The following is a 13364-nucleotide window of genomic DNA, read 5'->3' as shown; positions in this document are numbered from 1 at the left end:
TAGTCATGCATGACGTCATAAAGGTCACAAGGTATCTTAAGGCGTGCATTCCAGTGACGCACAGATCGAACATAGTGGAATTTCGTTCTGTAATGCGATCCTAATACTGTATCTTTTATGCAAAAGATCGCTGTTTCCGTGAGGTAAGTTGGGAATGAATTCAGTTCAGTCTAATACAGTGAAACCTGTTTTAATTGGACACCATATTAAGCGGATATCTTTGTATCTTTGATAACAAAACAATAGATGCCGCAAAATTACATGTAGTCGTCTGTGTGGCAGGCTACTCCAATTTATTTCCCTTATTTGCTGTTGACTCTCACTGGCCATCGGTAAAGTGAATTGACTGCATTGTGGTCGTTCGTTAGCGACCGGTTCGCCTGGACTTGAAGTCTGTTCACCCGGACTATTGCTAGCTCGATTTATAATTAGAAAGCAGTACATAGACACATTTTAGCAGTATTTATACTTGTCACAAGTTGACCTCTCGAGTATCACAGTAGAATGGTTAAGCGAGCGGAGCGAGCTTTTTAACGCCGCGAAGCGGCCGAGATCCGACGAGTTTCATGGGTTTAAACGTCTAGCGCTGGAGGGGGGGGGGGGAATGGTGGAATTTAGGGAGGGGGAAGTCCAAAAATATTAGCCTGCGAACAGGCTCCCGAGTGGGGCCTGAGGGGGAGCTCCCGCGCCCCCGTACTCCCCCTCAGGCCCCACTCTTTCGCGTTCGCAGGCTAAAAAATATGGCTTCAAAGAGTTTCCATTATCATTAGCTTAAATAGTGGAAGCATGAGACGTAATAGGCGCATCGTAGACAAGATAATATTTGAAACTTGCGAGGAAATCCGTGTTCGCTCTGACGACTCAAAAAGACACAGGAACACAGGCAAATAACAATATTTTTATTAAATGATAATGTTATAGCAAATATCCAGGGGCACCCAACGAACAATTTATGGTAAAATGCATTATTTCACCCAAATGAAGGAAAATAAATGATATAATAGCATTTCCAGATGTTTTTCATTGCTGCTGGAAAAAATTTATCTGTTCCTTTTTCCCAGCGTGAGGCACATAAGGATGTTCCCAGCCAGCTGGATAGAAATATGTTTCCCAGCCAGGATAGGAATGTAAAAAAATAAAAAAATTAATAATAATTAATTTATTAATTAATTTTGATAATAAATACTGCTAATACTTATTATAATTTACAAATGGTTCTTCAGAACTACATGTAGTTGAACATTGATTGAGAACCAGTCACATTTTGTGTTTGTATGATTTGTATGATTTCTTAGGGCCCACTCTTTCACATTCTCCATGCTTTAAATCTAAACCAAACAGAAAGTTTGCAATTAAACAATCAATCAAACAAACAAACAAACTTTATTTACTGAGGGTGACACATTTAGTAATAGTTTAGGGCCTAATAAAATTGTGTCCCTCTATTTATCTTACTGAGAAGACTCCATTTAATCTAAAAATGAGTTTTCATAAAAGCACATTAGCTGCTGACTAGTACAACAGGGTTATTTTAAAGGAAGTGTTGACATCAATTATTTACCTTTGAAATTTCTCCTTGAAGCTTTTCCTTTCTCAATTTACCTTTGAGACTTCTCTTTGAAAAGGATGAAAGAAACTACAAGAAATAGCAAATTACAATTAACAAATAATTAAACTTCTAATGAAAGCTAAAGAAAAATATTAACAAGACAAGTTAACTGTCAATACTAAACTGATGAAACTAGCAATTCTCATTGTGAGATCCCAGTCACACAAGTCCACTGTTTAACAATGACAGAAAGTTTACTAGCTTACCTGAACAAAAATTAAGCTACTGATTCTATTTTGACTCAAAATGGCTTGCAACTAAAAACAAGACAAAAAACTAAAGCAAAGCAAAACAAAAAGATATATAAATAACTTTAACTTAGCACTTCAAGGTGTTGACAATTCAGTATCTTGGTAATTGTAAGATCACAGACAATAGCCTCAAATTCTCACATTACACTATTGCACAATTTAACTAAAGCCAATAACTGAACACGACTGAATAAGCATGAAAACAGTTTCACAGTGAATTTGGTAAATTTAACATCATAAACTCATCTAAAGCAAATAGTGACCTCAGGAAAGGTTACCTAATAACAACAGAGTGCTAAAATAATGTCTTGAGAAAACAAGATCTAAAGGTCACAATAAAACATTGTAAACAATCTCATACCAAGGTGATGAAGGTTGACTTGCTTGGCCAAAAGGGGTCTGACTCCTGAACAGTACTCTCCACAAAGGCTTGAATGTAACTGACTTACTTAGATGAAAACTAATGAATTATATATCTAGTGCTAGGAGTCTGGGTTCATCCTGTTACTCAAAGCATTGGTATGTGATGATCTCCCACAACAGGCCAAGCCTAAATTCCTACATGTTCTAGTAAGGCTACAATTAAGGGATAATTAATAAGGAAAGAACACAAAAGCTTATGGATGCTTGTCATCAAATTTGTACATTTAACCCAACCTATCAGAGTCGCACGACACCCAATGAATGAATCAACCTATGAAAAAGGAAGGAGTCGCAAGAACGAACAGCCAATGAATGCTCATCGTCACAAGCCTTACTAAACCTATGGAAGAGAAAGAGTCGCAAGAACGAACAGCCAATGAATGCTCGTCGTCACAAGCCTAACTCAACCTGTTGAAGAGAAAGGAGTCGCAAGAACGAACAGCCAATGGATGCTCGTCGTCACAAGCCTAACTCAACCTGTGGAAGAGAAAGAGTCGCAAGAACGAACAGCCAATGAATGCTCGTCGTCACAAGCCTAACTCAACCTGTGGAAGAGAAAGGAGTCGCAAGAACGAACAGCCAATGAATGCTTGTCGTCACAAACCTAACTCAACCTGTTGAAGAGAAAGGAGTCGCAAGAACGAACAGCCAATGAATGCTTGTCGTCACAAGCCTAACTCAACCTGTGGAAGAGAAAGGAGTCGCAAGAACGAACAGCCAATGAATGCTCGTCGTCACAAGCCTAACTCAACCTGTTGAAGAGAAAGGAGTCGCAAGAACGAACAGCCAATGAATGCTCGTCGTCACAAGCCTAACTCAACCTGTGGAAGAGAAAGGAGTCGCAAGAACGAACAGCCAATGAATGCTAGTCGTCACAAACCTAACTCAACCTGTTGAAGAGAAAGGAGTCGCAAGAACGAACAGCCAATGAATGCTCGTCGTCACAAGCCTAACTCAACCTGTGGAAGAGAAAGGAGTCGCAAGAACGAACAGCCAATGAATGCTCGTCGTCACAAGCCTAACTCAACCTGTTGAAGAGAAAGGAGTCGCAAGAACGAACAGCCAATGAATGCTCGTCGTCACAAGCCTAACTCAACCTGTGGAAGAGAAAGGAGTCGCAAGAACAAACAGCCAATGAATGCTCGTCGTCACAAGCCTAACTCAACCTGTGGAAGAGAAAGGAGTCGCAAGAACGAACAGCCAATGAATGCTCGTCGTCACAAGCCTAACTCAACCTGTGGAAGCGAAAGGAGTCGCAAGAACGAACAGCCAATGAATGCTTGTCGTCACAAGCCTAACTCAACCTGTGGAAGAGAAAGGAGTCGCAAGAACGAACAGCCAATGAATGCTCGTCGTCACAAACCTAACTCAACCTGTGGAAGAGAAAGGAGTCGCAAGAACGAACAGCCAATGAATGCTCGTCGTCACAAGCCTAACTCAACCTGTTGAAGAGAAAGGAGTCGCAAGAACGAACAGCCAATGAATGCTCGTCGTCACAAGCCTAACTCAACCTGTGGAAGAGAAAGGAGTCGCAAGAACGAACAGCCAATCAATGCTCGTCGTCACAAGCCTAACTCAACCTGTGGATGAGATTTAGTAGTTGCAAGAACTCATTAAAACAGTTATATATTAATCATTGTTATTATAGCAATGACTTAGCCTTACAGAAGCGGAAGAAGCTGCAAGAATGAACAGAACAGGAATAATTATTTTGCCAGGACGGTCACTACCCTGACTCAACCACATTCTGCAGTCATACATGTATATTGTTTTCTGTTGATCATGAATAGGTTCCTGGTTAATAAAGGTATGGAATAATTTAACCTAACAGGAATATTGTTCATTACATCCTTGCCATATTCTGGAGAAGCCAAAATTTTATAATTATGATTACCACTATTATATAAGTACATTTTTTTTATTTATTTTTTTTGTTAATTAAATGGTTCTCAATTGGTCCTGGAGATATTAAACTATAGGTTTGTCTAAAGTGTGTTTTTGGGATGACATCATCAAATTTGCAGAATCTCAAATGCTTACTCTTAAATGCATACTGGTGATCCAGTGTAGCCTGTGAAAGCTAGACACCTGAGGAAAATGTCACAGGACTTTTTTTTTTTGGCCATGCCCTTTCCCTATAACACCGTGAGTCACAGTCATACAGATCTGTCTGCATGACTGTGAACTTTCATTATACTTTATATAATTGGTAATTACCTTCGAAAAACAGTCCCGAATGTCCCTCGCAATGTTTACATACACCATATACTGGAATAAACATGAACAATGATATAAGCACACAATATTGTCATTGTATTCAATAATGCTGTCAGCAGGAGGGCAGTTGGTAAACTGAAGTATCTACATTAACAATATCACAATAACTGTAAATCTTAATATGAATTTTTTTAGAAAATTAAAAAGAAAAAATCTTAAAAGTATAAATTTTGCAAATTAAAAACCTCAAAAATTCATAAGGACCATTTTGCGAAATTGCATCTGTACAAAACAGGCGCGTTCAAATTCGTATTTAAGGTGATTCCACTGAAATAGAAGGAGTATTAAAAATTTTCTGAAACTTAGTCCAGGTTACAATTATGTTATGAGCATTAAAAAAATGAAATAAAAAATGGGGGTCACCGCGCTAGTTTTTGTGTAAAATGGATGGGCATTATAGTAAATATACGACCCGCGAGGTAGATATTAGGAACCCTAGTAATTCGAATGGGGAACTATTGTTTCTAGAAAAAAATCATTTTTGCATTAAAGTATTAGTCTATTTCAACAAAATAGACTTTGATCTTATATTAAAAACTATTCTTATTGTACAGGAATTAAGATAACGAAAGAAATTAAAGATTTTGCTTTGTGCGCACGTTAACGGCATTACCTAAAAACGTGTTTTTTACGGCACTAAAATTAAAATATCTCAATGTAGAATTTTAAACTTTTCTTTAAATTGCAATATATTGTAGACAATCGTATGACATTTAAATTATTGCATTAAAAAATGGGGGTCACCGTGCTCGTTTAAGAGAAAATGACCATTTATTTCCCTATCGAGCTTAGCCTAAAGGGAATCTCGTAGTGTTCTGTGCGCGCGCGCTCGTGCGCGCGCTAAATGACGCGAAAACTTATGCGCAGCTAGAATGCGCAATGCAATACCGTGGAATCACCTTAACGACCAAACATTCCTAGTGGAAAAATCATACCTTACCAATTGCAAAGGCATTGCATATAGGCTATAACTTAATAAGAAGCAATTTATACAAGCTACTTTAAACACACTAGACAGCTGAAAAGTGTTCTTAAAGCCTGGGTGAATAAACGAGAAGCATGGAGTCGCGGAGAGTTTTGGCGGACCTGTTTCTCCTTCAGTTTTTCACGTGACCTATGCATTTAGTCTACTCTCACGAAAGAAAATGCTTTGACTCAGCTCAAATGTTTATTACAGATGAATCAAACATGGAAAAGTAAAATCCAAGCTGAAACTTACCTTTTGTTTGAAATTTTCCACGGTGAAGTACCTGGAATGTCCTCCATTGTCCGACTCGTCGACGAACATTCAGGCAACCACCTCAGAGGCCCTGCCAGGGGGGATCCCGTGTCGCTTGTCTAAATTTAAAAATGTCCCGTGTCGCTGATTTACCAGACTTCCCGTCGCTGTCGGTAGTTGAATTGAAAGAAAATTGCTTGTTCTTGTCGGAATTTAAGTTTTTCCAAAGGGTTGTCGTTTGTCGCGATTTTATTTTATGTGCTGTCGCTACTTTCTGGGCCGTGTCGCTTGTCGGAATTTACCCTGGCAGGGCCTCACCTCAATAACCGAAATTTGTAACCGAAACGTGAAAACGACACAGCGAAACTCGAGCCCTCGGCACACTCTTTGGTAAGCGGTTTACTTTCGCACCAGTCTCTCTCTGTCTTCTTCCAGCAAATCACGCTATTTTCTTCGATTTTATACTGTCAGCCAGCGCAAAAATTGTAATCATTCAATAAAAATTTCCAGGAGAAAAATATACCGACATATTTTGCCATCATACTCAGCATGCAAGAAAGCGGCCAACCGTTTTTCGGGATGCCACGCAACGCGTTTGTTTCTTTTTCTTTTTCCTTTCTTTCTTCTTTATTTTTATTGTCAATTTACCTTTCCTTTGCAGTTCTACCCGTTTTTTTGTAAAGTCTATATTCACCGTGTTGCAAATTCCTACTTGCAACACAAAATTAACGTCGAAATTTTTTTGTTATGTTGTAATATTAATAAAGTTAAAAAAAATAGTTCAACCTTGCAATAAAAGTCACTAGTGGTTTATTTTTCGCAGGCTATGGAGCTGGGAAAATGGAAATTATTTGCTTGAAAGGACTGTGTCACGGATTTTTGCCAAATTTGGGCATCGGAAATTACCATCAACTTCGGTGAAATTATAAAAATAATCTGTTAAAACAGTGAAAGAACATTTCAATAACACAGCAAATACAAAAGAAGGAACGGATGGCCAAAAGTGACGAAAATTAAAACGGATTGAAATACGAGTTTTTGAAATATTGTTGGGCTGAACAGTTTTCAAAGTTAGCCTCGTTTAATTTGCTTGTAACTTTAAATTATATCGCCCGGGAGACACATTTCGTTGCAAATGAAGCTATGGTTTTGTTATTTGGATCCAATGGAGTAATTTCTTTGCAAAATAGATAAAATAAAGATACTCAGCCATGACACAGTCCCGTTAACTCGATGTTCTTTTTTCAGGTGGATTATACAATGGGCACTGTTACCGAAGTTAATCAGCTTGCAGATAAGATGCGCTCGCTGGCCACAAACAAGCCTCGAACAAATATCCTGGGAAAGGATTTTCTAGTTTATCCAGAGGTTTTTCACCCGGACGCTGCGTTTGGTACGGAGTTCAAGAATAAGGAAGTTCTTAAAGAACTTGAAGGAGATTTGACGAAGAAACCCGAGGAAGAGTCTTTTGATTTCCTGGAGGTTGGTTGTGGAAATGGGTGCACCGCAATCCTGGCAGCCTTAGTTTCAAAGAGATGTCATGTTTTGGCCACAGATATCAACGAAAAGTCTGTGAAAAACACCATTGAAAATGCAAAACTGCATGGAGTCGACGACCGAGTCAAAGTGGTGGTTGCCGATGTGTTCAACCACGAAATATTTGATGGCAAAAAATTTGACATGATCTACTGGAACTTCCCTTGGGTTGGCCACCTCACGGAGCCTGGGACCGACCTAGATCTGTTCATGCGCAATTTTCTTGATCCGGGATACCAGAGCTTTCGCCGTTACCTCTTGGAAGCGAAGAACTATCTTAAGAAAACGGGAAGGATTTTTGTCACCTTCTCTTTTAATTTTGGCTCAAAAGAGCTGTTCGATAGAGTGGCAAAGGAAACAGGCTGGAATTACAAAATCTCTTCAAGAGACAACTTTCCCATTGAGAAAGAAGGCGAACAAAAAGAAATAGATGTATGTATTGTGGAGTTTTTGAAACAAGAATGAAATTTTCTTGTCAAAATGTATACAAAATGGAATACCGTAAAATCCCTGTTATAAGCCTCCCCCCTCCGATTATAGGCCCACCTACCTGTAGACAAAAAAATACCTCTGATTATATGCCCCTGGTTATAAGCCCCCTGTGCTGTAGTTTCCCTTATTTCCTTACTATTAAGCACTCTCACAGAACACTACTACTTCAAACAGAAAATTAGGAAAAATTGTGGAACAGGAAGTTTAATTTACTTCTATTTTATTGTAACTATCTTGTCAAATTGTAATTAGAGTCACTGTCCAATCTTCTGTTGTAGAATTACTGAAATGTCACAGTTTTGTTTCAAAGTTTTGTTCTAAATATTGAAAAGAATTTGCTGATTTATCAAGCCAAGTTTGTATTTTGAGGAGAAATTAAAATCTGATCACTTAATGTTAAGATTGAGAGGCCGGTTTCCTTATGCTTGATGTTTTCTAGCTTTGCTTCTAGTAAATTTGACTGCCTCCTTCCCAGACACGTGCAGCATGACAAGCTGTGATATTTAGATGGGCGACATGTGACATTTGACTGTAACTTTATCCGGGATTTGGAGGAATGGCCATTCAACCACTTCTGACGTCACCAATTTACACGTCAGCAGATTTTTTGTGATGTGCAACTTGTTGAGTTTGGATGGATCTTTCCACAGGAGTGTCCATCTTGAACACCGACTGCATTCCGACAGAGCTAATCGAAAAAACGTGATCAGTTTTTGTTGTAAAATTGGTGGTAAAACAGGCCAATATACCCGCACTTGATCATGGTCTCCTTTCCAGGGTTTTCCATTGATTAAGATCAAAACTTTTCAGGCCAGTAGAAGGCGTGCACAGAGTAAAAGATAGAGAGAATAAGAAAGCAGAGAAAAACGAAAAGGAAAGGAGCAAGGAAAAAAATAGTAGACCCAAGAAAATCGATTAAAGGTTTAAAAAAACGTTTTTTGGAGTAATTTCAGCATATTAAGGGTTAAATGCACGGCTTGTACGACGACACTTTGTATTGGACAAATTTATTTTTTCCGACATGCGTTGTCTTGTCATGTTTGTCACCGCAGTGTGTTTTTTTTTTATTTTTATCGAAATTTAAAGTGGGTTTGGCCGATATTTCGACAGGTCAACTAGTCTTCTACAGGGCCAGAGCTGGAGTGAGATAAACTTAACGGCTCCTAAAGTATAAGTATAAGTATACAAGTGGATAATACGTAACATGACAGCCATATATAAAAAACGGCATGCAGTGCATGCAGAGGCGATGACGTTTCCCAAGGGGGTCTTAGCAAATTTTCAGGAAAATAAACGTATACTAAATAAAAGTAGCTGACAATTTCTGTGTTGAATGATTGTTCAACAAAAACTTGCGTTATTTTGTCGTGTGACATTCAATATACGATATTCAATACTTCTCGCGAGCGACACGCAAGGTCAAGCGTTTTCCATTGTATTAGTAAATGTAGAGATGTGATCATGTCTGTTCACTGAATTCAATAAAACTCGCAAATACATAATTTGTCTCTTTCGTTCATACTTTGTATCAGTCCTTTCTAATTTTCCAGGCGTATTTTGCTTCGTGTTTTTTGCAGCGATTTCTTGTTAACTCATTCGGTTCTATTGAGTCCTATTGATCGGTCGATCGCAACAGAATCGAAACAGAAAGTGGTAGAAATTCCGCCCACTGCCTCTGGCATAAGGCTTGACTGACGTCATCGCCTAAAAAGAATAAGATACAGCAGTATTAATGCCTTATTCCACAGGCGGCCCAAGCTCACGATGTGAGGAGTTCAAATAACACTCTTTTGAAATACGCGAAACGTGACTCTCGCCTGGTGGCATATGGAGGTGTTGTGTTACAACGATTCATATTTACAGTCAACTCTCGTTATAGCGGACACGCTCGGGACTTCGTTTAGTGTCCGTAATAGCGAGAGTCCGTAATAGCGGGGTGTGAGGAAAAAAATGGCGTTAACATAGGTTAAATAGTATGGGCTATGACGAGCTTATCAACAGTCGTGAAAAGACTCAGTAGTCGTTAGGTATGGAGAATGACAATGGTCAAGGGTTTGAGGGTTTGATCTCTCAAAAGGAGTCGTCTGAAAGAAAAGGGCGCAAGCTGAAGTGAAAAAGCAAAGTCTGGTGTACAGCTACTGAAGCAATTGATGCAAAAATAATTATTGCAGAAGACTTCTGAAGTGTGTTTCGACAAATAGTATTTAACACACTTCAATTTTCTGCAATAATGTTATGTGAGAAGTTCATGGTGTCCGCTTTATCGAGAGTCAAAACAATAAAATTGTTCTTTTGGTACCACGAAAGTGTCCGTAATTCCGTAATAGCGAGAGTCCGTAATAGCGGGAGTCATTTCCAGTTAAACCTCTATAACTTTCGCCGGGGATCTGAATTTTGTCCGTAATATCGAGCGTCCGTAATAGCGGGGTGTCCGCAAGGCGAGAGTTGACTGTATAAAGGTTTGTATGGGAGAAAACGCTTTTGAATTTATAGCTAAATATAATGATATTTTGACAATAAAATCAACTTCCCTCGATTTCTTGTTGTTATATCTGTTGTTATTGTCAAAATATCATTATATTTAGCTATAAATTCAAAAGCGTTTTCACCCATACAAACCTTTATAAATACGAATCGTTGTAACACAACACCTCCATATGCCACCAGGCGAGAGTCACGTTTCGCGTATTTCAAAAGAGTGTTATTTGAACTCCTCACATCGTGAGCTTGGGCCGCCTGTGCTTATTCTTACTAATTTTCGCGCGTTCTTAACGAAAATTCGGGAGGCGAATTTCGCGAGTATTAATTTTCGCGATTGCAAGAAAAATTGTATTAAGCAAAAGTGTATGAAATTTCGCCATTGTGTCAGTGTTTTATCGATCAATCTTCAGAGTAGGAGTAAGGAACTACTGAAAATATACAAGGGTCTTGATCAGTGTAACTAACTACAAGGAGCCTACTAACGGAAACTTTGGTGACTGTACTAAAGAGGTTTTGGCCGATTTATTGCTAGTCGAAAACAAGACGGAATGGTATTTCAAGGGTAAATAGTTGCAGTTCCAAACATTTAAAATTTTATTGTACAATATGGTATTAATTCGCGAAATTCTTTTTTTTTTTTCGCGCGTATTCATTTTCCCGAATATTATTTTGAAAACTTAAAAATAACTAAGAGTAAGGTATGTAAAAGATGAAACAAAAACAACAAGAACATTGAGAAGCTTGAGAAGCTTAAAATCGGGCGCTTTGCCTTGAAAGGCAGGGTTCAGTACAGCAGAAACCACGAAGCAGTTACTTAAGTTAAGCACTCAGTCCGACTGTGTTTGTGTAAGTCACAGGGCTTGCATGAGCTGTATTAGTGTGCATAATATAATATCTAGAACGTTGTCGAGATTGCATTATTACTTAAAGACATGATGGTTTCAATTTATAAATGTATCTCACACAATACAAATAAACGATTGAAGTAGACGAATAGACAATGTAAAGTTTTAAGACTTAGCAAAGTGCAGTGTATTGGTAATACTGTAAGGTGCGGTTTCACCTGAAGGTCGTGTGCTTTTCGGTATTTTCCAGGCATTGCACTTTGATGGGACAGTACTACAACTGTTTACCGGGGAACTACTATTGTCAAGAAAATGATCACAACTTGTTGATGAATGATTGAACATTTGTTTCATACCATTACTGTAATAGCAATTGATGAAGGCTTTTAGTCCTGAACCAAAGTATAAGGACTGGGAAATACTGAAACCCATTATCAGCCACCTTAAACGGAAATATCTTGTTGGTGTTTCAAGGAATCCAAGGAAACTTCACTCATCTCATGTATCTATGTATTGCGGTATTTTGTAATTTTTTGAGTGATTTTTGGGGATGTTTGGCAGGTGATAGTTTTTTTAAAAGAATTAGTAAAATTTAGACAACTAAGAAATATTGAAAATTTAATGTGAATTTAACATTGGAATTTGAAGTTAGAAATTGGCAGACGGACACCAAACAGCCCCGTGACATCCTGGAGTGTTTTTGCATGGGGGTCAACTGTGTGATGATGTTTCCATTTTTTTCTTCAATCCCCACTGATAAAGAACTGTTGTTGGTGTTATGTTGGTGTTATCACATGTCAAGCCTTTAACAAGGTATGAAAGAACACAAGGATTTAAATTATTCTGGTGCTCAATTTTTGCGTAACTAAAATTAATGTTACTCAAATTCCTGATGGATTCTGTCTTAAACTGTTACGAGCTTAGTATTTCCAAATTATTGCATGTCAATGTAAGGCAAGACAAGACATGCCTTGGTTCTTATGTAATTCTCTTAAAAACACATAAGATATTGACTATAATTTTGTCTGTGCTATGGCAATTCACAGTGGGGTGGTCTTGATGTGTCTTTAACTTGTAGACTGGACTGGACTAGTAAAACGCGGACTAGTAAAACGCGGACTTGTAAAACGCCTCTAGACACTTCGAATTCCTTGGCCACAATCATCTTACGGCTCTCTTCAATACATAATGTCTCAAAAAAACAGTAACCTCAGAAAGAAGTCAGAAGCAAATAAGGTCGAAAGACCGAATTTGAACATATAACGGCAAATGTTCTAATGTCACGAACGTAGGAGTCGTGTAGGCCCGTCACCTTTATTTACCACATACTGCCCCCAAATTAAAACAGTACCCTCAGAAAGAAGTCAGAAGCAAATAAGGTCGAAAGACCGAATTTAAACATTTAACGGCAAATATTCTAATGTCACGAACGTAGGAGTCGTGTAGGCCCGTCACCTTTATTTACAATTGACTGTTGATTTCTGGACGGGCCCCGTTCTACCTCGTGCGAGCAATAAAAACGACTGCACTCAACAGACGTCAAGTAGTGGAAAGAAAGAAACATATGCACACAACTCATAGCATCAATCCCGTTGTTTTAGTAGGGGTTTGCAGAACGAACATGTGCTATACTGCAAAAACATCTCCACGCTAAAACAGACCATAGAGTGCTCAAAAAAGCTAGAAATATGCCGTCGAAGAAACACACAAGAGCTTCAAACACAAATTGTTTCGCTCGCTAAACCGTTTAGTTTTATCCGATTTACAAGCGCTTGTTTTACAAGTCCGCGCTCTACAAGTCCGTGCTTAACAAGCCCTCGTTTTACAAGTCCGCGTTTTACAAGTCCGCGTTTTACTAGTCCGCGTTTTACTGGTCCGCCTTTTACAAGTCCGCGTTTTACCTGAGTCTGCGTTTTACTAGTCCGCGTTTTACAAGTCCGCGTTTTACTAGTCCGCGTTATACTAGTCCGCGTTTTACAATTCCGCGTTTTACTAGTCCGCGTTTTACTAGTCCAGTCCAGTCCTCAAAATACAGTATGCCAAAACTCCCCGCCCTCTAAAGATAAGTCCTTGACGGTTCTTGTCGTTTTTCGGTGCCTATATATTCATCTTCGGCATCTTTCTCATCCACCTCTCGTTCTGTCCTGTGTCTGTCATCACACGAAAGAAAAGCTGATTCTCAAAAAATCTGCCACAAAAGGAAATTGACAAAAACAATATGAAAACCATAT

General features: G+C 38.7%; 1 protein-coding gene and 1 long non-coding RNA gene across 2 annotated transcripts; one reads left to right on the top strand and one right to left on the bottom strand.

The window, feature by feature from the left end:
* Positions 1-40: 40 nt before the first annotated feature.
* LOC144637806 (bifunctional methyltransferase-like) lies at positions 41-8207 on the top strand. The gene is made up of 2 exons (XM_078496888.1): positions 41-143; positions 7028-8207. The coding sequence occupies exon 2, from the start codon at positions 7040-7042 to the stop codon at positions 7778-7780; it is 741 nt and encodes a 246-aa protein (XP_078353014.1). The 5' UTR covers positions 41-143; positions 7028-7039; the 3' UTR covers positions 7781-8207.
* Positions 933-3153, bottom strand: LOC144638540 (uncharacterized). Its single transcript, XR_013567964.1, has 3 exons — positions 1816-3153; positions 1562-1636; positions 933-1328 (listed from the first exon to the last, which is right to left on the bottom strand). It is a non-coding gene; the product is annotated as an uncharacterized LOC144638540 (long non-coding RNA).
* Positions 8208-13364: the final 5157 nt, after the last annotated feature.

The sequence above is a fragment of the Oculina patagonica genome, chromosome 14 (genome assembly GCF_052425735.1).
Source record: "Oculina patagonica isolate OP01 chromosome 14, crgOcupat, whole genome shotgun sequence".
NCBI classification, from domain to species: domain Eukaryota; kingdom Metazoa; phylum Cnidaria; class Anthozoa; order Scleractinia; family Oculinidae; genus Oculina; species Oculina patagonica.
This window is presented reverse-complemented; position numbering and strand designations above follow the sequence as displayed.